The 24139-nt window shown below is 39.9% G+C and overlaps 4 protein-coding genes and 1 non-coding gene across 5 annotated transcripts; 2 read left to right on the forward strand and 3 right to left on the reverse strand.

Annotated features, from left to right (window-relative positions):
• The first annotated feature begins 42 nt into the window (after window positions 1-42).
• Window positions 43-1931, forward strand: myl12.2 (myosin, light chain 12, genome duplicate 2). Its single transcript, XM_061694103.1, has 4 exons — window positions 43-120; window positions 467-685; window positions 760-921; window positions 1577-1931. Exons 2-4 carry the CDS (start codon window positions 502-504, stop codon window positions 1747-1749), a joined length of 519 nt encoding a protein of 172 aa, XP_061550087.1. The 5' UTR covers window positions 43-120; window positions 467-501; the 3' UTR covers window positions 1750-1931.
• bag1 (BCL2 associated athanogene 1) lies at window positions 1254-7176 on the reverse strand. The gene is made up of 7 exons (XM_061694102.1): window positions 7063-7176; window positions 5589-5717; window positions 5434-5516; window positions 5249-5362; window positions 4846-4953; window positions 3645-3707; window positions 1254-3558 (listed from the first exon to the last, which is right to left on the reverse strand). The coding sequence occupies exons 1-7, from the start codon at window positions 7097-7099 to the stop codon at window positions 3469-3471; spliced, it is 624 nt and encodes a 207-aa protein (XP_061550086.1). The 5' UTR covers window positions 7100-7176; the 3' UTR covers window positions 1254-3468.
• A 285-nt stretch (window positions 7177-7461) lies between these two features.
• On the forward strand, window positions 7462-7553 carry trnar-ucu (transfer RNA arginine (anticodon UCU)). The gene is given in 2 exon segments: window positions 7462-7498; window positions 7518-7553. It is a non-coding gene; the product is annotated as a tRNA-Arg (tRNA).
• A 1135-nt stretch (window positions 7554-8688) lies between these two features.
• Window positions 8689-11557, reverse strand: chmp5a (charged multivesicular body protein 5a). The gene is made up of 8 exons (XM_061694148.1): window positions 11399-11557; window positions 10933-11037; window positions 10797-10843; window positions 10203-10296; window positions 10041-10112; window positions 9665-9773; window positions 9118-9233; window positions 8689-9039 (listed from the first exon to the last, which is right to left on the reverse strand). The coding sequence occupies exons 1-8, from the start codon at window positions 11465-11467 to the stop codon at window positions 8989-8991; spliced, it is 663 nt and encodes a 220-aa protein (XP_061550132.1). The 5' UTR covers window positions 11468-11557; the 3' UTR covers window positions 8689-8988.
• Window positions 11558-12378: 821 nt separating this feature from the next.
• On the reverse strand, window positions 12379-18854 carry oprk1 (opioid receptor, kappa 1). Its single transcript, XM_061694906.1, has 4 exons — window positions 18738-18854; window positions 17406-17702; window positions 15116-15468; window positions 12379-15031 (listed from the first exon to the last, which is right to left on the reverse strand). Exons 2-4 carry the CDS (start codon window positions 17681-17683, stop codon window positions 14499-14501), a joined length of 1164 nt encoding a protein of 387 aa, XP_061550890.1. The 5' UTR covers window positions 17684-17702; window positions 18738-18854; the 3' UTR covers window positions 12379-14498.
• Between the last annotated feature and the right edge of the window lie 5285 nt (window positions 18855-24139).

Genomic DNA, 24139 nt, shown 5'->3' on the forward strand with positions numbered 1-24139 from the left:
GTTTCTGATTGGCCCGTTTGGTAAACAGGAAGTAAAATAGCACTAGTCCCGCCCTCCTGATCCTCTTGCCGCAGGATTCTCTGAAGACGTCTCTGCGTCTCAATACGTCAATATTACAAGGTGCCTAGCTTTATATGCAAAAATTGCACGTTTAACCTAAATCATAATCATGCGCGTTTGTCCTAGCACTCTGTTAGCTCCATCGATGCTTTAAATAGGCCATCGTAGCTAAACGCACCTAAATTATTTGTCGCATGTTGAACCGCCCAGCGGTCGTGGTTACTATCGCTCAAGTCTTCGCACTGTGTAACAGCTTAAAGCTGATCTAAGTGATGGAACAGTCCGTACCAGCAAAGAATCCTAGCGTGCATGAGTGAGAAGTTGGATAAATTCCTTTTGTCGTTGTTGTTGTTATTGTCAATGTGTTATGTACCTGTACAGTACATGATGTATTTGTGCGTTCCAGGGGGAAGAGGAGGAGGGGACTTGTGAGTCGCCAACATGTCGAGCAAAAGGGCCAAGGGAAAGAACACCAAGAAGCGTCCTCAGCGCGCCACCTCTAACGTGTTCGCCATGTTCGACCAGTCCCAGATCCAGGAGTTCAAAGAGGCCTTCAACATGATTGATCAAAACAGGGACGGCTTCATCGACAAGGAGGACCTGCACGACATGTTGGCCTCTCTAGGTAGACACTAAACACAACCACAACAACAACAGGATCTTACGACTCGTTTACACGCTCTTCTTGTTTTTCCTGAGGTAAAAACCCCACCGACGACTACCTGGAGGCCATGATGAACGAAGCCCCGGGTCCCATCAACTTCACCATGTTCCTCACCATGTTCGGGGAGAAGCTGAACGGCACCGACCCCGAGGACGTCATCCGCAACGCCTTCGCCTGCTTTGACGAGGAGGGCACCGGTGAGTCAGTTCGAAGCCACGCGACTCGAGTTTTGCCATTTAGGTACCGTACGCACAATAGAGAGGATTGCCCAAAAAAGTGGTATGATGCAGCTCGGTTATTGCGCCTTGACACGCACAAAGTGGTGTAAAACAAAGTGTTTAACACAAGCAAATTAAAGGAGAATTCATCAGTTATTTTGCTATAGGCTCTGAAAACTGTTGTACAGTCATCGTTTGTGCCTCGGCTATATCGCCGATTTTTCAGCGATCGTTTTTTTTTTGCAATACATACTCACTTACCAATGCCCTTACATGTAGGAAAGGAAAGCCACACTTCTTTTTTTAGCCTTTTATTGACACCATGAGAGCAGTAAAACATCAGGATAAATTGGGTGCCTCGCTCTGGGCAGGCAGGACTTTCTCCCGCTTTGTGTTTTGGCGTGCCGGCATGTCGTCAACAAACAATTTTTTTTAATTAGATTCTTCAGTAACGAGTATTTGAGATGGTTAGGGAAAATATATTGAGGAAAAGTAAACATTTTGTTGAAGAGACTTAGTGGAGTAAAAGTTGCCAGAAAATAACCAAGGAAAGTACAGCTATGTGAAGGTCGTTAGTAACACATGTAGTCAGTTACATTTACAAGGCTGACGTGGTCCCTTGTGACTAGCGTAGGTCTGATCCAGGAGGAGCAGCTGCGCGAGCTGCTGACCACCATGGGCGATAGGTTCACGGACGAGGAGGTGGACGAGCTCTTCCGGGAGGCGCCCATCGACAAGAAGGGCAACTTCAACTACGTGGCGTTCACACGCATCCTCAAGCACGGCGCCAAGGACAAAGACGATTAGCTAGCAAGCAACCAACCGACCGCCGGAGGAGTTTTTCCTGTGTATATTTCCGTTGTCGTGTGTTTTGTATAGCCCACTGCGAGGTTGTCATGTAGCTGCTTCTTGCTCATTTGCACATCACTAAGAATCTGTATAAACCTCAACATATGTATGTACTACATGAATAAAAACTGTTACTGTGACTGATTATTGTTATTAGTTATTGAGCACTTCTTGATACAATCGGCAAGTAGCCACCTTTTGACTTTAACACAACTCCACAGAGGTGGAATATTGCCACAACTGAAAGCAAAACTACTGAATTTGATTTGGTTCCAGGCTCAAAACTGCCTTGAAATCCACAGTCCAAAGGTGACATTTTAAGTCACATTTTGACTGTCATACGAGTATTTAAAAAAGTATATCTGAGCAATTATTTACTTCACCATATCATAGAACTAAAATAAAGTCAAACTAACGAATTACATAGTTCCAGGCTCAAACTGTTGTCATTGTAAAACCTTTATTAACTACACGTGCCATGTTTTAGGTCACATTTTGACAATGGCAAAAATAAGTTAACCACTGTAAAATTAAATTACTGAATTCATTCGTTACTGTCCCGGGCTCAAGCTGTCACCATTTCCAAACCTTAATTGAAGCCAGTCACATTTTTTTTAACTGCCAGTGTAAAAAAAACAAAAAACAAAAAAAAGTTAATGCTTGCTTTTGCTGCCATCTTGTGGCAGCTTGGAGCCAAGGACTATATTGAAGAGCGACAAGGAGCTTCATTTAGACCATCGTGCTTTGCCGACATCTTGTGGCATCTATAAGCAATTACAAACCCAGGGGTGAGGGCATCAATTCTTTGCTGATTTTCGCTATTCATGGCAGAGCTTAGTCCCTATTCCCTGCAAATAGCGGGGGTTCGCTGCATAACTAAAAAAGTAAAACTACTAATTACTATTTCATTGTTATTTTATAGTGATTTGAAAATGTTCTACTCGTCTGTTTTTGAAGAAAATTATTTTCTTGGAGTTGTCTAGTTTTGCGATGAAAAAAACAAAGACCTCTCAAATACTTTTTTTAAATAAACTAATTTTTTTCCAATATTGCCTTCTAATTGCTTGTTTTAATAAACGCATTTTACAAAATTCACCTCAAAAATTGCATTTGAACTCCAAGTTAATCACTGTAATATAAAAGAAAAATAAAGTAAAACTACTGAATTAATTTGTCCCAGGTGCAAACTGCCACCCTTTAAAAGTATTAAATCTACAGGCGATGATTTTTAAATAGTATTTTACCTGTGTAAAAAATAAATGTAAATATAAGTCAAACACTGTATGACGCTAAAATAAAGAAAAACTACTTAATTTCTTTGTTTTGTTTTTGAAGCAGGCTTAAACTATCGCCACATTAAAAATTATAATTAAAGTTACAGGTGATGTTTTAAAATTTTGACTGCCATATTGTAAAAATAAGTTAACTACCGCTTCAGAGCACTTAAATCTTTTAATTAAACACACTCAGTTGTCCGCTGAGTATCACTGTCATGGCAATCTGACGTAAATCTTAAAGCTGGGATGACACCATGATGAAAAGTCATGTTGACATAATCTACAAGCATTGAGGGCTAAATGACCGAGCACGCTAACAATAAATACAGACAACAGATGTGCTCTCTGCACACAGCACAGTAGTTGCTCACAGAGCAATAACGACAGTATTAAGATGTCTTCAATCCGCCAGGGCTAGATTTTTAGACTGGATCTTTGTCAGGTGGTCTGATATGCAAGCCTCCATCTTGTCACACTGGGCCAGGAAGTCCTGACGTGAGGACATCTTGTGAGCAACACGAGTAGTTTTTTGTGGAGGTTTGTTGGCTAGTGAAGGAGATGGAGGCGAGCACTCACCTGGACAGTCTTCACGAGGCCGCTTTTCTTTATGCGACAGTCGTTGAAGTTCTCTGGGACGCTCTGAGGGCAACAAAGTGACACCCTTTTGTCACTTTAGTAAACAATTCACAATTGGACACATATTTTCACAAAAAAGATTGGCTCTATGAGGTCGCACAAAACCGATTTTGTTATTTCGTTGGCACAGTAATCCCTTGTTTATCATCCGCGAAGTAGCGAACAACATATTTATTATATTATGTATATATATTTTAAAGCTTCATGTATATACAGTAATAACAAATATATGCATGTGAGATGCAGGTATTATTTCTGTCCACTTGGGGTCGCCGTCCTCAAGTTGTACACTGAATTATCTGTGACGTGGCACGTGTGCGTGCCTTTAAAAGGCGGGCCTGGGCTGTTGAGTGACATGAAAGACGGGGAATGAGAATATAGAGTTGGCTGGCTGTTAACTGGTTAAACGTTAGCCACTCTGATGTTGAGTGACGGCATCAGTTGAGACCATCAGCAGCTCGGCTAAGAATGGGCTTGTGTTGACTGTATTTTCTTACAGTTTGTTCAATAAAGTCATTGAAAGGGCACCAGCGGCTGTGTCTATCCTCAATCTATCCTAATCACCTGTTGAGGGATTACAATTTGTTCTATCTAGCGGGGGCTGGTTACATTAAATTAACTAACAATGTTTACTTCACCGTAGACGTCCACTTATGTCACTTACGCCAGTTGTACTTCGCAAGCGGCACACTGCACTTTAGCTTATTTTATTAAATCTTAAATGATCCCCAAACTTTGGACATAATTTGTCTTTTCTGCACGCTTTCCTCCTGACTTGTGCTTATTGCTACGAGAGTCTACAGTCACAAACCTCGTTATCAAAATAGTCAAAGGAAAATCCAACGATGTAGCGAATAATCTGCGACACAAGTACCAAAAAAAATCTGCGACGTAATGAAACTGCAAAAAGTGAACCGTGATATAATGAGGGGCTGCTGTACCTCGACATACGAGTTTTTCAAGGTGCGAGCCATTGCTCGGCTGATTTTTCTGTCTCGAGTTGAGAGCAAAAATTTGAGTTACGAGTTCTAGCTATGGTGGCGTACTTTAGAAAAAGTAGCAGTTTGGCAGGCAGTGAACAATTCAGAGCAAAAAGGAATTACACATTCAAACAAACTACATCAACTTTGTCTACGATTACCAGAGCATCGATCTGCTCCAGGATCTTCATGAACTGTTCGGCCGCGACTTTCACTCTGTGGTCCAGTTTTCCCAGCGCGTCAGCCTGCAGATCTTTGGCCAGGAAACCCTGACAAAAAAAAAAGTTTAAAAAAGTCTTTCATATGAGGACATTTTTGGGCCCAAACTGTAAAGACAAAAAGGTACAGATTAAAGTTGTAATTTTACAAGAACAACTTTTATTTATTTATTTATTTTTTTTTAGAAAAAATCTCTCTCTCAAAAATACATTTCCCCTCCCCTCAAAACTATGCATTTTCCTGGAAAATAGTTGGCTTTTTCCCCCCAAAAAATACACTTTGCTAATACTCATACTATCATACTGATTTTGACAGAACAAAACAAGAAAGCGCAGATTAACGTACATTCTTGAGTCCAGTCAACTCCCCGTCGACCTTCTCCAGCTTTTTAGCTGTCTGCTCCACTGATTTTTCAATATCTTTCAGCTTCTTCAGCTCGGCTTCCTCCTCGGGACTGTTCTGTTGGCATTAATACACCATGGTACACCATTATGTATACGCGCACATCCGCAAAAATTTAAAGGCCTCACCCTCTTTCCAATCATCATGAGTTTGCATCCGTCTTTAATCCCGTAGCTGGACAGCGTCTGCTCCATGTCCTTCAGCGACTTCCCTGGAACATCACCACAATTCTCCAATGAGGGAAACCGATAAGTACAGACAGCCGTCTGAACGCGACTCTTACCCTTGAAGATGAGCTTCTGCGAGACCGAAGGAACTCCGGTGACCTGAGTGAGACTCTCTGACAAGTCTTTGACAGTCGGACTCTTGCCATCCTCCTGACTGGTGACCGTGATGCTGTGCTTCGTAGAACCTGGAGTGGGGAGTCAGTAAACATAATAGGTGACTATCCATGCATCTATTTTCTATAGTGCTTACCCTCATTACGGTGGTAAGCACGAACATATCCCAGTTGACTTGGGGTGGGGGGTGGGGGAGGCGGTTATGGACTGGTTAACAGCCAAATGCAGGGCACTCCACACACAATGGCTAAAACCAAGATTTCAAACGCACAACCTCAGAACTCTAAGGCAGACGTGCTCACTTCTAGTGAGCCTTGCTGTCAAAATACAAAACTATTAATCCGAACACTAAAAAAAATCAATAAATGGAAAACTATGAAAATATTTTGGGGAAATTTTTTTCGAGAAAAACAAAAATATAACATTTAAAAAAAACATGATTTTTTTTTTTTTAAAACACAAATATTAGATAATATGCAAAAATATTCAATTAGCAAATACAAAAATAGAAAACAAATACGAAAACATTAGGTGGAAAAAACTTAAAAATATACGTGGAAAATAGGATAAAAATACCTAAAAATTCTGAAAATAAACATATTTTGTGAAAAAATATATACATATCAATAATGCGTAAATATTGGGACAATAGAAAAAAACCATAATAATAGACAAAATAGATAGATGAAAATCAGAAAACAATACGGGAAAGAAATATAGAAATAGTACCAAAAAAATAAACAAAATGTAAGGTTAAAACAACAAAAATGTTACAAATGCGAAATAAAACCTGAAAATAATACACGAACATGTTTGATTAGAAATACATATGATAAAAGAATGCAAAAAAGTTTAGGGGGTAAGACAAAACAAAATAATACACAATAAAAACAGAAATGTTAGAAAAATAATGCACAAATTGTATGAATACAATTCAGAAATATTGGAAAAATAGTGCAGAAATTGTATGTATAAAATTCACAAATATTGAAGAATTTAAAAAAAATATTCGAAAACAATATTATTAACCAGAAGCTCAGAACTAGGAGGCTGGCGTGCACTGCTAACCACTTGTCACCCGCGGTTTTGATTTCAAACCCCCAAAAATACTTTGCATGATGGACATGCATAGCAGAATCAAATGACTACAACTGCAGCATGAAATTCTCTAACAATGAGTTCAAAATGAAATGCACGCGCTGCGCATTCACTGCACGGAACAACAACACGACCCACTTGAGGATAGTGGCCATTGAGATAAAACATGGAGCAAATTCCTATTATGTCCCGTTTTGGGATTGGCTAGACAGCGAACACGCTAGCTTGCCATTTTAACCGACTGTTAATAAACCCCCTATATTAACTATAATTATTTCTATCGAATACCTTCTAATAATTGGAATGGTATAATATTACCGTAAGCGACTGTCACGCTGATTGCTTGTGATGACATGTTTAAATTTTGTCGTTTAAATTAATCGCGGCATGAATACCAAAGCTAACAGCTAATAGCAAGCTACCTACTTCCGGGTCAGACCACCAGAAGCAGTTCGTTTTTTTTCCTCATTGATGGAAAAGTGATTTTAGTTAAACGATTCTTAAAATAAACTGTCATAAATAATGGACTATAATAATAACATAAACAATAACATGATAAATCAATTGATCCAATTAAATTTAAATAGAATATATCACCACAGCTAATGTCAGATGAATGTCGCGAGAATGCCATATCCCAGAAACAAGCTTGTCTGGGTTACATTACGTAGAGGTTGAGATATAATTGGTTAAATATGACAATGGATTACGCCAGTTGGCTCTGTGGCGCAATGGATAGCGCATTGGACTTCTAGCAAAGCACATAGGAAGTGATTCAAAGGTTGTGGGTTCGAGTCCCACCAGAGTCGCATTTTGGCAAATAACTTACAACTCTAAATACAGTATTTGCTTAAATGCAGAAGTGGCCGAACTTCCTCTTCAAGGGCCAATATTTTACATTATTTAATAATTGCAAATAATAAACCAATTATTTAATAAAATAATGTTAAACAGTATGTTGGTTGGTAATGCATCGGGATGCCCCCCGGAAGAATTGGACGAAGCGGCTGGGGAAAGGGAAGTTATGGACTTCCCAGTTTAAACTGCTGCACCCGCGAGCCGGCCCCAGATCAGCGGCAGAAGATGGATGGATATTGCAATTTACAATACATTAACCAATTATTTTATCAAATAAATACACATTAAATGTATATGTAAAGTTGTTTAATAATAAAAGAATTTATTACAATATTTATATTCCATTATTTATAATTGTCTAATTAACCAATTATTTAATTAATGTTAAATGTGAAATGGTTTATTTTACTAATATTTTTATCTGATTATGTACAATACATTAAATAATTATTTAACCAGATGAATAAATGGGGAATTAGCATGTATATTTATTTTAATTTAAAAAAATCCTACATAATTTATATCTTATTTATAATTAATTCAATATTGAATTATATACCAATTATGTAATAAATGTAAACATTAATTTTACTAAATTATATTAGTTACAAAAATACATTTAAATAAATATTTTAAAAAGGTAAACATTTATTTTACTCGAATATTTTGTTATTTTAAAAATAATGAACCATTTAAAAAAAATTTAAATGTATGTGACATACGTTTTTATTTTATTCACAATAAAGTAATGAACCAATTATTTAATAAAATACATGTTAAATGTTTATGAAACATTGTTTTTATTTTATTTGATATGTTCAATAAATCAATTACCCAAATATTTAACGAAATATGTGAATAAAGTGCATTTTAACTAACCCAATTTAGGGGAAAACTGTTAAATGAAAGCAACTATTAAGATAGGACCCTTGTTCGTGTAAATACTCGGTGGGCCAGATTAAAGAACGGAGCAAGCCATGTGAACCCCGGGCCAAACTTTGCCCACCCTTGCTCTAAGGAAACAAATAAAAGCTTGTCGGATTTGAATAATTCCTACAACTGAAAAAAAAAATTACACATGTGATCTATAATAATCAATAAATCAAGATTTAATTCAAACATTAAATCTGCAGACGCTCTCAACTCCACACTCAAATCATAAAAGCAATGTTGAGAAATTAATACATTAAAAATGGCGAACATGAGGTGAAATGATGTTTCTGAATGAAGTAAAAACGAGTATGTTACGGGGCTACACGGCTAGCGCAGTACAACCCAAACACGAGGAGAGCTTCACTACACTGTAGTCACCAATCGCATGTATTTGTGTTCATCTACAGTAAATGGAAAGAAAAAAAAAAAAAAAAGCTTTCAGTCAAAGTGCATTTAAGTGGCAGGAATCTGCGGGAGGCCAAACTCGTCCACCAAGACGCCGTCCTGAAAAGACAAGAAAGATTGAACTTTATCTTTCGGAAAAAATAAAACTGAATACTCAACAATCGGTGGTGTCGCTACCTTGTTTGTCTTGCTGTCTCCGGGCAAGCCCTCGGGGATGGTGGGAGCGGCGGAGGCCTCGTCCAGGTAGGAGCTGTCGTCGTCCAGCAGCAGCTCGTCACCCAGCGCGTCCAACTCTGACAACATACAAAAGCATACTGACATGTCGGGCTTCAAATGAAAGCAGGGAAAAAAATGTGAAAACGGAAATTTGCAAATGGTGGACCGAAAATAGGCAGCGCGTTACAGTATTCCAAACTAGTCTGAATTTTTTTTTTTTTTATCCCTTCTGGATTTCTCCTAATCCAAAAAAAGCTTTGAAACTGTTATTTTCCATTACATTATTTATTTTTTTGACAGCATTAACTTGGATCAAGATCCACAGAAAAAAAATGAATACTTATTTTTTTCTTTACATGCAATAAGAAAATAATATAATAAATATGCCCTCTTTTGTCAAATATAATTCTATATTTCAAATGTTCAACAATATAAAATAAAAGGCGCTGTCAAACTGTCTGGAATTAAGATTAAGAATCGCAGAAAACTGGCCAATCGGTGAGCATACCTGCTTCCAAATCGTCCTCGTCAATATCAGGAGTGCCGTAGCTGCGACTGAGAGCCTCCTGAACCTCGCTGGCGTCCTCCATCATGTCCTCTAATTGGTCCTGCAGGTCCTGGAAGATACACAGACAATGATGGCTAGATAGATATTGATAAATATGGATGTTGGATGCATGGATAGTTTGACGATAGGGCTTGTTTGGACTAGACGATTTGTCGACTTCACTACTACATATTGACGTGTAGAGTGTGACATGGACATGACTGCGGACAGCCCACGGCCCTCCTCTTGTAATCTAACCTGTATGTACTGTGTACATTTGTCTATTGTCGATGAGTATAGATTTTTGATCGATAGACAGACAGACAGAGAGACATACATCAATCTGGTCCAGTTTGACATCCTTGTAGGCCTTTTTCATCTCCTTGGCGCCCATCTTCATGGCATCCACCTGGCCAAAGAACAACAGAGGTGATGTCATCATTTGTAAGGAAGAGGAAAGGTGGCACAGCGCAGATGCACGGAATGCAGCCAATCGTACTGTCGACTTGGTGTCCTTGAGCGTCTGGATGGTGTAGTTGGCCTGCTCCATGTTGAAAGACTGCTGGGCCAGCTGCTCTCGCTGACCCTCGTACCTATCAGACAGCAAACAAAAAGTAACATGATAACCGTTGGGAATGGGAGCTGATTACGTGGCTCGGTCGGTGCTGCTGTTTTGCTGAGCAATGGAGGTAACAAATGGGCTAAGTGGTTAACTCTGCCCGTGTGTACGCAATTGCGTCGTGGAACTGACGCAATTTCACTTACACTGAGATTCTGGGGTGTGTCTGTGGGGATTTTTGGTTCTTCCTCACCTATCTCTGCAATAGTTTGTCCTGAATTTTTTTTTTTTTTTTTTAAACAGGGTTGAGGGCACGGTTCTGTCAAGTTCTTCTACGCCAAACCCATCCAAGCATGCCTTTACGGAGCGTGTTATGTGCATTAGGAACAAAAAATACTTGGAAGCAATGTCCAAAGGATTCGCTTAAGTATTACGATCTCTCGGGTACTAACTAACTTCAGCCCAAAGCCAGATGGCATTTAAATTGTGCCTAAAAAGTGTCTAACTGTAGGACGTATTTGTGTGAGTACTCACATCCTCTTTTGCTTCAGCACTCGCATGGCCTTCTGTTTCACCATGTTCTACCAAAAAAAAAAAAAAAAACAAACACACAAGTGAAGACCACGTCTTCTATATTTATTTTTGATTGACCGCTATTTGGCTTTCCCACCTTGGAGGGCCCGTCCCTCATCTTCTTCATCTGCTCCTTATACTTGAAGAGCTCCGCGTCCAGCCTGCTGATCTTCTTCTCGATGGACTCGGCCCTGGCGTCCACCTGAAACACACGCACACAAAAAAATTCCCTTTGTAAGAATGACAAACGTCATATTTTTTCCTCCATAATCTTAGTATGGCTCCTGGGAGGACATGATGAAATTGCTTCCCCACCTATAGCTACTGATTATTATTATTAGACATTGTCTTTATAGCAGGGTGGTCAGAGCATCTTTAAATAACCCTCATAGCAAATAAAAAACACCGTTGATATATTTAAATGACAATTAAACGCGACAAACAAGTACAAATAGTTAGCACGAAGCAAACATGGGGGGTTGGTGACCTACTAGCTAACTAACGGGAGCCATAAACCATAATAAACAACAACAATGCGTCCAAAGCTGCCAGGCACTACTCACATTGCCGATACAGTCCGAAAGATTCGGAGGAGGTGCTTTTGGTTTACCCCGTCCGAAAATTCTGTTCATTTTTTAACAGAAAAAGAAAGCGTTAATTTCACTTAAAGTACACGATATCGTCAAACGTGAACGGATTTCTCCATTGAAGACACCCGGAAGTGAGAGGCGCTGGTGACGGATTGTGATTGGTTGACGTGAGCAGAGCTAGCCAATGAGCCTTTTAGGTATTTTTCTGTATAGCAGCCTATTGTCCCCTTTTGTCCCCATTCGCTTTGTGAGACAACGTCAAAACTCGAATAACACTTTTCTTGGCTTTTTGTGCATTTTCCTCTTCCGAAAACCCTTATGGTGCATAATTTAGAAATGTTTTAATCTTATTAATGTGTAATAATTACCCATGTACAACGTTACTTCGTATTTTGTAGAGGATAAATATATCCTAACCCTTATTGTAGGTAGGCCATTACAATACTGTCCTGTCAACATTAATTAAAACAATAAAAAAAAAAATAATGAGAGGCAGGGAGAATTATGATTTTGCAAAGGGAATCTTTTGGAATGTATTATTAATATGAATTTTATATGTAATATATATATATATATATATATACAAAATGTATGTATCATTAAAAAAATTATTACATTTGAATTAATAATTATCTTATTTTTCATCATTATATATACAAGTCCCACCTCCATTGCATTCTGAGTAAAAGCCACGTGTGGATTTACACTGAGATTTTGCTTGTGATTTTTTTCCAATATTTGTAATTTCAAGTGTCATCATCATCATCATTAACTGAAGCCCATCCTAGCAAATTCAGGGACGCGGGGGAAAAGTATGGCAAAGCGCTTTCACAGAGTGGCGTCGCCATGGAAACGCTGCATCCTTGTCTCTTGGGTGAATCGAAGCGCCGTTCGATTGTTGACGAGTCTACTCGGTGACCATAAAATGGATAAAACAGTCACAATGCGCAGATTTATTGTTGCTAATATGGCACAGTCATATTGATACAGCAATGAGGTCAATATACACAATTAATCTTGTAACACGTCACATTATGAAACGCTACATGAAGGATCAATGCTTTCGTATTACATTACAAACCAATAGAAATATATTGATCTGGTCCTAGAAGTTCATTTACCGTGCATAGAGACTCGAGCAATCATCAGGTGCTTTAATGCAGACTCGTCACCAATTTAACCTTCAAATTTGAAATGACTTCATATGCAAAACATTTCTGGCTCCAACAATTTAAGTACAGTTTGGCGAAAACCTGCACAAGGGGCAGCAAAAACTGACACAGCCTTTGTAAACCAGGGGTGGGCAATCTATACGCCACATACGGCCCTTGAGAGCATTTAATCCTCCCGAATTCTAAAAACCAAAACAACAACAATAAAACCTTATTTTAAAAAAATAACATTCACGCCACCCGTTAACCGTGAACATTTTCTTCGATGGTTGAGTCATATTTTTTCAGTAGCATGGCACGCAGACAGAAATAGTCAGAGCGGTAGCTCCATTGCAAAATATGTATGAATAAAAAAGGTTTCATTATGCTCTCAGTGCTGTTTTTATATTCATTTCATAGTACGTGTCCATCTGATTGTGTCATTTTTCTCATTCATTGTTTGTCTGATCATAATTCTATTCTAGGCGGCACGGTGAGTGACTGGTTAGAGCATCTGCCTCACAGTTCTGAGGACCGCAGGTTCAATCCCCGGCTCCGCCTGTGTGGAGTTTGCTTGTTCTCCCCGTGCCTGCGTGGGTTTTCTCCGGGCACTCCGGTTTCCTCCCACATCCCAAAAACATGCGTGGTAGGTTAATTAAAGACTCTAAATTGCCCATAGGTGTGAATGTGAGTGCGAATGGTTGTTTGTTTGTTTGTATGTGCCCTGCGATTGGCTGGCCAATCGCAGGGCACATAATCGCAGATTGGAAGATAGCTGGGATAGGCTCCAGCCCTCCCGTGACCCTAGTGTGGATAAGCAGCTCAGTAAATGGATGGATGGATGGAATTGTATTCTATTCTTGTAGACTCCCCTGTTCTTTTTTTATTTTTTATTTTGCCACCCTCCTCCCCCAGAAGAACTCAACTACATAGCGGGTGTGAGTAACGCATAGATTTTTATTTAATTTTTTAAAATCAGGCTTGGGGCCACCAATTCTGTCTAGCGACAATGAAAAAATATATTAGAATGTATTTCCTCAAGTGGTGTACCAGGCAAGACATTTACTAGAGAGGAGGCTTTTATATTTACATACACACACACAAATACTTGATACCACAATCTACTGTAAATGTCAGCTTTACAGATGCCATGTCTGCTCTGCACGCGGTGAGTTGCAGGAAGGATTTCAAGTGCGACACATGGTGCTATCAGGTGCCATTGTAAAGCTAATTACAGCCATCACATTATGCTTTTTTTTTTTTTTTTTTTTTTTTTTTTTTTTTTTTAAGTGCGTCTTAATTTGCTCAATTGGATGATGAACCAGGTGACGAAGTGCGGCCACTAATTGACAAAGTGTGATAAAATCACAACTTGAAATGTGCGTCTATGTCACAAGCAGACCACCACGGTGACATCACAAGAGGACCAACATAGTTGATATCACAATTTGCGGACCACCGTGGTGACATCGCCACTATTGTGACATCACAAGCAGATCGCCATGGAGACATCCCAAGTTGCGGACCACCATTGCAGACTACTCCGTCACTATGGTGACATCACCACGATGGTTGATATCACAGGTTGCGGACCACCCTGGTGACATTACCACCATGATGTCATCACAAGTGGACCACCATATCGCAGCTTGCGGACCAGCGTGGTGACACCGCAATTGGCGGACCATTGTGGCAACGCCACAAGCGGACCAAAATGGTGACTTCACACAAGTGGGCAGACATCCATGGTTGCTATCACGGTTTGTGGACCACCGTGGTGGACATCACAGTTTGTGGACCCCCATATTGACTTCATAGGTTGCGGACCCCCACTGTGAAGTTCAGACAGCGGTGGTGACTTGTGTCAAGCACAAGTCGTTGGAGTCCTCCGGTTCCGGCACGGAGGACGCGTCCATGGCTAGTCATACGGGTCTGGCCTGCCTAGGGTCCCCGCGGTTGGCCGGGGGACACGAGTGGTCCCTCAGGGTGCTCCTGACTCGGCTCACGCCGTGGCAGTCCCTCCTGACGCCGGGGCAGCAGAAATCCCGGAAGCACCTCTTGAAGTTCTCGTCCAGGAACGCGTAGAGGATGGGGTTGAGGCTGCTGTTGGTATAGCCCAGCGCCACGCAGAAGAAGTAAGCGGCCATGACGGGGGTGGTCTCGGGTACGTGGGGCGACAGGGCCTTGACCAGAATAAAGATGTGGATGGGAGTCCAGCACACCACAAAGACGGCCACCACCACCAGGACTAGACGGGCGATGCGCCGCAGGTTGCGGTCCTTCTCGCGAGAGCCGGACAGCAGGCGGACGTTCTTGAGGCGCAGGATCATCAGCGTGTAGCACACGCTGATGATGATGACGGGAACTACGAAGGCGAAGATGAACACGCAGATCTTCATCAGTGTGTCCCAGTAGCTGTACGGCTCTGGGAACTGGAGAGCACATTCTGTTGTCCCTGGTGGTCAGAAAAAACAACATGAAAAGCAACAAGCAACAACGTGAAAAAGCGTGTATCTCTGAACTTTTGCAGACCACCGACCATTGTTGGTCTTGGTGCTGCCCAGGATCATGGCGGGCACGCCGGCGGCGGACGACAACGCCCAGATTAGCACGTTGATGACCTTGGCCTTGACGGGCGTGCGGAAGTCCAGCGCCTTGACGGGGTGGCACACGGCCACGTAGCGGTCCACGCTCATCATGGTGAGCGTGAAGATGCTGGTGAACATGTTGTAGTAGTCGATGGAGATGAACACCTTGCATGCCACCTCGCCGAAGGGCCACGAGCTGAGCAGGTAGTCGGTGCTCTGGAAGGGCATGGTGCTGGTCACCAGCGCGTCCGCCACTGCCAGGTTCAGGATGTAGATGTTGGTGGCTGTCTTCATCTTCGTGTACCTGACGCGCACACAAAATAAACACACGCTGCGCTAGTACTCATAAGAGAGGCCTCGTCCCGGCTGCACTTGTAAATAAACAATACGCCGCGGCGACCCACAAGAGGGAGACGTTCACCAGGGACGTGTATCTTCAAGGGAGGGGCATCTGGCTTCAAAGGGAGTGGTGGGCTGTTTGTTGGAAAAACACTCAGTTTGTAATATTTATCAAATCTCCACAATGCTCTTATTTTTCTTTCCTACCATCTTTCTTTTTGGACTAAAGTTTTCTTCCTTTCTTCTCATCCATCCTTCCTTTTCAGTTTTTTCCTCACAACTTTCTTCCCTTCTTTCCATCCACGTTTCAATCTTGTTTCTTTTGTTTTTACTCAGCCTTCTTTCCTACATCCTTCCCTTTTTTACTTTTCATTTCTTCCCAGCTGTCCATCTCTCTTCACTTCCCCCCTCATACATCTGTTTCTTTCTTTCTTTCCCTCCATGCTTCTTCATTTCTTTCTTCTCGTCCATGCCATTCTTTCCTTTTTTCTCTCTTTTGTTGCTCTCTTCTTTTTCTTCTTTCTTTTTATCTGATGATTGACATCCCTTCTTTTTCTAGTCATTCTTTCTTTCTCCTGATCTAGCCTTCATCCTGCTTTCAAAGTATTATGTTTTCCCCCTTTTTCCAGCCTTCCATTTTTCTTCTCACCATTGTTTCAGCCTTTGTTCCTAAACATCATCCTTCTATCATTTGTTCTCTCTCGCCAACCAATCTTTCGTTTTTCGTCACACCCTTTTTCTTTTGTAATACTTTCTTTCCTTTCTTCTTGTCATCCTCCCTTCTTTTTACTCACCAGTCATCCTTCTTTTCTTTCTTTCCTTTCTTTAATGTATCATTTCTAACCCTAGCCCTTTTTCTTTTAATCTGTCCTTCTTTCTATCTTTGCCCTTTCTACTCATCCTCCATTCTTTCTCTCTGCCTACCCTTCATCCTTCTTTCTTCCCATCCAACCTTCTCTATCTTTTCCCACTCATTTTTCTTCCTTCTTCCTTTATTCCATTCTTTCCTACATGCTTTTGTCTTTATGTGCTTTTCTCCTCCTCCTTGTTCTTCTCACACTTCCCTCATTCTTACATCCCTTTTTTATTTTGCATGATCGTGTTATGTTTGTATTGTAATGACACAAAATGTGTGTCATGACATTTCACGACATGATATCCTTTTAATGCAGCCTCCAGCACCAAACGGTGGAACAGTAACTTTGTTTGTTGTGTTTTCTCCTACTCCATTTATTAACGAGACTCTTCCCTTTTAAAGTTGGATGCTTTAAATCTCCACTTTTCGGAGGTAAACGCGCCATTACGGCCCGAAGAAACTTTTGTTGTTTGTTTATTGAGTGTTTGAATACATCCCTGTGTCGTTTCATTTGTGTAAGTTGTGTTTTGTGTTAATTGGTCACATTTTACAGGAGAACTTGGTCTTGTGCCAACTTGGTCAGGTACTGTGTCACAAAATAAAGTACAATCCCAGCAAGCAATCTTGGCGCGCGTCATTGAATTCTTGAATACACGACGCAGATTTAAACCCCACTGGTGACACAAGCATCAGTCTTTCTGTTCTCTTTTTATCTATCCTTTTTCTTGCGTGCTTCACTCTTTTCTACTCACCCTTTCATCTTTCTTTCTCTTCATTTCTTTCTTTCCAAGACACATCATTGTCATTGTTTTCTCAACCAAGCAAACAAACTCGTTTAGCATGCTACACGAGTGACATCTAGTGGCCAAAAATAAATGACACCCTATCCATTCCCCTTGCTTTTGAATCGCCAACTTTTCTTTTGTAACTCAAAAGTGAGCCAAAGCACTCCAACTTTTGAAGGAAGCACGAACACTTTTATCCCTTTTTTAAAAAATGTGGGGTCATCCGTTCAAATGACAAAAGAAAGTCATCAAACAACTGACCTGATGATGACGTACATGACCAGGCAGTTGCCCACCAGGCCCACCACAAACACCAGCGAGTACACGGCCACGATCACCGGGATGATAGGCGACATGGGCTCGGCGTCGTCGGACTCGGCCTCCCACGTCCCGTTGAGGGCGTCCAAGGCCGAAGAGGAGGCGGTGGGGGTCGGCCAGGTGCAACCGGCCGACGGCGCCTCCCCATCCCCGTGCCAGGGACACCGGTCCCCGGACCCTCCCTCTCGTTGGATGTGAACCACGCCGGTCTCCATGGACATGCGCACTTGATCACTGCCTCTTTTTTTTTTTTTTCATTCACCACAATAAAAGCACACACAATGTCATTTGTACATTTTGTTTTGACCACAATAAAAGCACCACGAGTAATTTTGCAATGAATATTAACCGAACATACACAAAAAAAAAGAAGAGAGAAACTGTAACCTACTTTGCTCCTGATAACTGATAGCTTTAAGATGGAGTCTTTTGTTTTGCGTAATTAAAAGCAGTTTGGAATAACAATATAGGCGAAACTTGATATTAATCTGAATAACACGTGAATATAATCAAAATGGATGCCAAATTCGCGATCAATTAAAGCCAAAATATTATTATTATTTTTTTTTTAGTTTTGTGACAGTTAAGCTACAAGGATCGTCAAAAAGCAAAACTAATGAGTTTAAAGGGCATTATCCCCGGGACATTGTGTCATTAAAAATGGGAAAATTGGTCTCCAATGTCATTTGATCGAAAATAAAGGCATTTCTTTTGTGATATAGCCACATCTTATTTGACATCTTAATTTTTTTTTTTTTACATTTTGGGAGGGGGGGGGGCGAAAAACAAGATTTTACACACATTCCTGCAATAAGGCTTTCAAGGCACTTTAAGTGACAGTTTGGCTAGAACAAAAGCAAAAGTAATGAGTTATAAAGACAATTTTACGATATTCAACGACTTTATGCAGACATTATGTAACGGTAAAGGCAATTTGAGCTCCAATGAAATTCTCATATTCATATTCATATTAATCGGCTGTTGAGGCACGTTATGACGCACGCTCAAATGTTATTTTTTAGACAAAAAAAACGTACAGATGTTTTTAAAGACATTTACGCTATTAAACGTCTTAACACACATCAGGGGTGTCGTGCTTTCTGCGAGAATACGAGCAGAAATAATGATATTTGTAGATTTTTTTGTTTTTGTTTTTTTAAAGACATTTATGTGACGGTAAAATCCTAAAGGCAGCCATATGATGAGAATGTATGCAAAAAAAAATAATGAGCATTACATACATTTTGGCGAGAATAAAAGAAAAAAAAGGCTTACCTTCGTCCCGGCTTCCAAAAAAAAGTTGTTCCAAATTTCTCAAAGCTGACCAGGAGTTATTTAACACGCCGATGAAATAATAAGGAATAATGTTTGGAGATTATTATTACTGTGTGGAAGGAGAAGAAGCAGAGGGAGTGAACGCGGCTCTTCGCTGCCCAGCAAGCTTTCCGCTGATCCTCCAATGACGTCATCGCCGGCTTGACAACCAACACACCTTTGCATATAATATTACTATTAGAAACACTTTGCATGGGAGACTAATGGATATTTCAATACCTTTAGTAAAGCTAAATTGAAAGGGTCGAAAGATAAATCAAATAATGGATAATGTAATTTTGAGAAAAAAAAATTCTGTGCAGATCCCAAAAGTCAGCACTCTCAGAGTGCAAAGGTAATAAAATATGTATTCATGTACACGGTGGTTGTGATTATGTGAGTTTGAGGTGTGTGCATGTATGTTTAAACACATGCGTATTTACTTTTTTTTTTTTTTACACTTCTAGGTGATCATAGGTGCTCATTAAGGTGCTCCGGGTCCTGGAATTGGTCCAGCCAGTCTACATGTGTTTTACATCACAAATTATATCACACTTATTGATGGAACGGTGTGGGGGGGAAACAAACAAACAAACAAACAAAAAACAGTCAAGGCCACTTGATGTACACAATAATGCTCAAAATACTACTTCAGATGTTTTTTTGCTTTGTTTTTTTTTTTGCCTGCAGGCCACAGACACATAGTAAAGCACAATAAATAAAGAATGAAACCTTGACACAGTTATATAACAAAACAATAATATCACCACTGTTGACGTAGTACAAGTTTTCCCATCGTGTTACAGCAACAACACTGGACAGTAGAAAATAACCAACGACACGCTACTTTCAATACTGTTTGCGTCTTGTTAGCGGGTGTTGCTGATTAGCATTGCTAAAGACAACGCACCATTATCACGTTTAGCTGTGTTATTGACAATAAACAATGTGCCATTATTTTATTTTATTTTTTGCCTATAAGGGACATGCCCAAAACTAAAAATATACACGCGGCTACGACGACAGTTAGCTGCTTATGCTAGCTAATCTCAACTCGCTTTCATTAGCAGCTAACTATTAGCTTTCATTAGCAGCTAACTATTGTCGTAGTCGCAGTGTATTTTCTGTCATGTAGTAAATCCAAAAGAACACTCTCGACTGTTTAAATGTTTGCATGCATTCTGTACAAAAGGGAGTTGATGTTAGCATCTATCGTTTGCAGCTAATTGTCATCGCCGTCGCAGTGTGTAAGTTTATTGTTGTCACTAAAATGAAAACATGTTAGCATTCGACATCAGGAGCTAGCGCTAGCAGCTAACTGTCGTGCGGAAGATGCTTTAAGCCCTGTTTACTTAATAAACAGTAAAATACATATAAATAAATATTATTCAAATGGTTAGTAACATGAACGAATCATTCAGAAGGTTAATTAGCGTCATTCTGCCCTCAGCGGAAACTTTGATGGCATTCTGCGATGGATTAAAAGCATAAAAGGAGGCTGTTTTAAACTGCATGGCATTGTGATAAAGATGCACACGTTCATATTCACTGCAGTGACAACAAAGACTCACAGATAAATATGACTGTTTGTTGTGTGTACATCATAAAGCATGCATGGCCTGTAAAGATAATAAATATAATGCACAACATGTATTTTATGAAAGGATCGGCTGTTTTAAAGGGGATATATTATGCAAATGTGACTTTTTAATGGTTTGTATATGTATAGTTGTGCCTGCCCACCCATTTAGTTTGGAATGAAATGATTATTAATAATAAATATCCATCCATCCATCCATTTTCTGAGCTGCTTCTCCTCACCAGGGTCGCGGGCGTGCTGGAGCCCATCCCAGCTGTCATCGGGCAGGAGGCGGGGTACACCCTGAACTGGTTGCCAGCCAATCGCAGTTAATAATAAATATCTCTATCATAATATTTAAAAAGGAGAAGCGAGTGCTTGTATTCTAATAAAAATACTTCAATATAAACACTACTGTAATGTAATACAATTTAATAGTGCCCAAAAAGGTAAAATAAAGCACTGGGGGTAATGTTTTTAAGTATATATTTATGACTCTGTATATTATGTAATAAGTCTATACATGTAAATATCCATCCATCCATTTTCTGAGCCGCTTCTCCTCACTAGGGTCGCGGGCGTGCCGGAGCCTATCCCAGCTGGCATCGGGCAGGAGGCGGGGTACACCCTGAACTGGTTGCCAGCCAATCGCAGGGCACATAGGAACAAACAACCATTCGCACTCACACTCATGCCTACGGGGAATTTAGAGTTGTCAATTAACCTACCATGCATGTTTTTGGGATGTGGGAGGAAACCGGAGTGCCCGGAGAAAACCCACACAGGCACGGGGAGAACATGCAAACTCCACACAGGCGGGGCCGGGGATTGAACCCGGGTCCTCGGAACTGTGAGGCTGACGCTCTAACCAGTCGTCCACCGTGCCGCCATGTAAATATATATTATGTAAAATATTTTATATTTTGGGATAATCTTTAATATTAAGAACACACATTTATAACAAGTGAAATGTCAAATTTTTTAATGTAAATATTTTAAGGATTTGATATTTTGTGTATGCAACAATGTAACAATAATATAATTAAGGATCAACATAAAAGAAATACTGTATAAATGAATATTTTTTTACGTAGATATGAAAATTTGTCTACATCCTTTTAGATTTTTATGCAATTTCTAATAACATTTGAAGAAAATGTAATACTAAATAACAGCAATAAATACATTTTTAACATGAATATAATTTTTTATGTGTAATTTTACGTTTTATTCTTAAATAAGGAAACAATGTAAAAAACAAATGAAAATGTATATATTTTAAGGTGTATATATATTATAATTGTATACATTGTCTACGTATATGATTTAAAAAATAATAGTCAAAAGCAAAACAAAATTTATAAAAATGAAAACAAATATATTTAAATGAATTTCACATTTTAATAGAATAATTACTATTTAAAATAATTTCTGAAACTTGCATTTTGCATAATTCTATTCCCATTCAACTGAACACCGTATTCACCACGCTTGAAACACAAACATCTCCAAAATAAACATTGACTCTAATGTGAGAAGGCTTCCCTCATGCATGATATTACCTGAAAAAGCAGGCATAATGGACACAACCTTGGGATTGTCATGGAAAAAACAATAAAACCTGCAGCTGCTTTCACGTGACCCTGACCACCGAATGCAGGTACCATTAGAATAAAAGTGCGCAGGGGGGGGGGGGCAGGAGGGGGTGGCACACCATCTGTTTGAGGGACCAGAGTTCACCATTGTAAATAGCACTTGAAGAGCAAAGTGACAGCCAGGATCTATAATGCACTCTACAATATTGACATACTCGCAATGTGTGTGTGTGTGTGTGTGTGTGTGTGTGGGCGCACCTTTCACACGTCAACGCATGAAGGATGAACGCCGCAACAAGGATTCATTCCGTTTGTGTAATGCTGAAGGCTGCTCAGATGGCCGCCACAATGATCCGCGTGCGTACGCGGTATGGACGACATCAGTAACACAAAAGCAGCGGTCTTGCACTCCAAGTCAACTCAAATAGTGTGTTAATTTACTTAAGTGCAGTATATTAGGGAGGAGGCCGTTAAGTTTCTACTTTATTTTACAGGTACATTACAATTTATAATGACGAATAAGATACGCGGCCATCGACACAATCAGTTGAATCTGTGAAAAATCAAAGACAAACCAGATTCATGCAGGATCTGGATTAAGCTATGCGGCTAGCAGCATAGTCAGTTGAGTCTGTCAAAAATCTAAATCTTAGCGGGCTCTGGCTAAAGCTATGAGACTGTCCACCGAGTCAGTTGAATCTGAAATAGAAAACAACCCAGATACATGCGGGATCTGGATAAAGCTATGCGGCCATCAACATTTGAATCTGCCAAAAATCAAAAGTAACACAGATAAAACTAATCAACAGGCACAACTTTGTCACCGCCAAGGTAACCATTGTACTTGTATTATGCGTGACGGTATGCTGCTGTTACCGCGTTTACCAAAATGCTAATGTTGTGCCAGCTAAGCTAATGTCACTAGCTGCTGGTTGTATGTAACTTTCTATTATTGACAGTAAAAAAAAAAAAAAAGTGAAACTTTTCTCCTCCAAAATGCAAAATGTGAGATTTTTCAACTTCTTATAGGTGACCTTCAAAATACATGATCACTGTATTTGATTATTAGATCCTTTTCCCACACACACAACTTCCGTATCCTCGTTGTCATTCCACTCGAGCGCTAACCTTTCCCAAACATGTTTTTTTTTTCTCATTAGGACTTGAGAAACAACTTTTTGCATTTGAAGTGACATTTACAATTGAAACTTAATGAAGCCTGCACAAGATGAAATAGTCCTCCATCACTGTGCGTGTAATTAATCTCCTCGTTTTTCCTCTAAGCCTCGGCATCCATCTTGTCGGCATTCTTGCGATTGTGGTGTGAATAGATGTTTGTTTGTTTTTTTGGTTCATGCATGTAATTAAAGTGTTTCCCAGAGGAAATAATGAAATTAGAAATACTGTCAAACTGGGACAAACTATCGCCATTGTGATTAAAGCCTTAGTCATTTATTCATACTTTGTAACATTCCTAACTGTCATACAAGTGCAAACGGGTTGTTTTGAATAGTTAAAAACCATAATAGAGTCCATAAATTTTGTCATAAAGGTGACAAAGAAAAAACAAAACACACCCTGAAACTAACCGTGATGCTTGCTGATCTGAAGACGTCTGGGTTAGTTTCGTTTTTTTTTTTACACACTCACGTGACGATACAGACGGCCACATACCTTTAACCAGATACCACATTCTTCCATGTTAGTTTTGATTTCTGACATCATTTATCCAAGACCTGAATTTTGTCTGGGCAAGTGTTGATTTTTCACCGATTCCAATGACTATGCAGATGATCACGTAGCTTTCACTAAAGCCAGCATTTATCCGGGTTCGTGTGGATTTTTTGATGCAAACAACTGCATAGCTTCATCCAAAACTTGCATAGGCTAGCATAGATTTTTTTTTGAACTGAATTCATTGACTTTATGGCTAGTCGCATAGCTTTACCCAGAGCCTGCATTCATGCGTTTTGGATTTCCAAATTCAAGCATGTACAATTGCTCAGGCTTTGCATTGTACTTATAGTGTGACGTGAGAACTTAACAACCTTCATCATGCAGCCCTCTCTACTTGAAAGGCAATCAAATGTAATCTGTCTGGAAATTCCTTTCATCTTAAGAGATGGCACCTCCTGTCGCCGTAGCAACAGATCAAATGCGGAAAATGGAAACACCAAGGCACACAGAAG

Source organism: Phycodurus eques, chromosome 13, assembly GCF_024500275.1.
Source record: "Phycodurus eques isolate BA_2022a chromosome 13, UOR_Pequ_1.1, whole genome shotgun sequence".
Lineage (NCBI taxonomy): Eukaryota > Metazoa > Chordata > Actinopteri > Syngnathiformes > Syngnathidae > Phycodurus > Phycodurus eques.

Bases quoted from the DNA above. Each gene is read 5' to 3' on its own strand.
- myl12.2 (XM_061694103.1), top strand. From the start codon at position 502: ATGTCGAGCAAAAGGGCCAAGGGAAAGAACACCAAGAAGCGTCCTCAG. The intron at 686-759 runs GTAGACACTAAA...GTTTTTCCTGAG, and splicing joins CGACATGTTGGCCTCTCTAG to GTAAAAACCCCACCGACGAC. The intron at 922-1,576 runs GTGAGTCAGTTC...TGACTAGCGTAG, and splicing joins CTTTGACGAGGAGGGCACCG to GTCTGATCCAGGAGGAGCAG.
- chmp5a (XM_061694148.1), bottom strand. From the start codon at position 11,467: ATGAACAGAATTTTCGGACGGGGTAAACCAAAAGCACCTCCTCCGAAT. The intron at 10,297-10,796 runs GTGAGTACTCAC...GCTGTCTGATAG, and splicing joins GTGCTGAAGCAAAAGAGGAT to GTACGAGGGTCAGCGAGAGC. The intron at 10,113-10,202 runs GTACGATTGGCT...TTCTTTGGCCAG, and splicing joins TCAAGGACACCAAGTCGACA to GTGGATGCCATGAAGATGGG.
- oprk1 (XM_061694906.1), bottom strand. From the start codon at position 17,683: ATGTCCATGGAGACCGGCGTGGTTCACATCCAACGAGAGGGAGGGTCC. The intron at 15,469-17,405 runs GTCAGTTGTTTG...TGTGCGCGTCAG, and splicing joins GTCATGTACGTCATCATCAG to GTACACGAAGATGAAGACAG. The intron at 15,032-15,115 runs GTCGGTGGTCTG...TCTGACCACCAG, and splicing joins CAGCACCAAGACCAACAATG to GGACAACAGAATGTGCTCTC.
- bag1 (XM_061694102.1), bottom strand. From the start codon at position 7,099: ATGTCATCACAAGCAATCAGCGTGACAGTCGCTTACG. The intron at 5,517-5,588 runs GTAAGAGTCGCG...GTGATGTTCCAG, and splicing joins GCAGAAGCTCATCTTCAAGG to GGAAGTCGCTGAAGGACATG. The intron at 4,954-5,248 runs GTACGTTAATCT...TTTTTTTGTCAG, and splicing joins AGTTGACTGGACTCAAGAAT to GGTTTCCTGGCCAAAGATCT.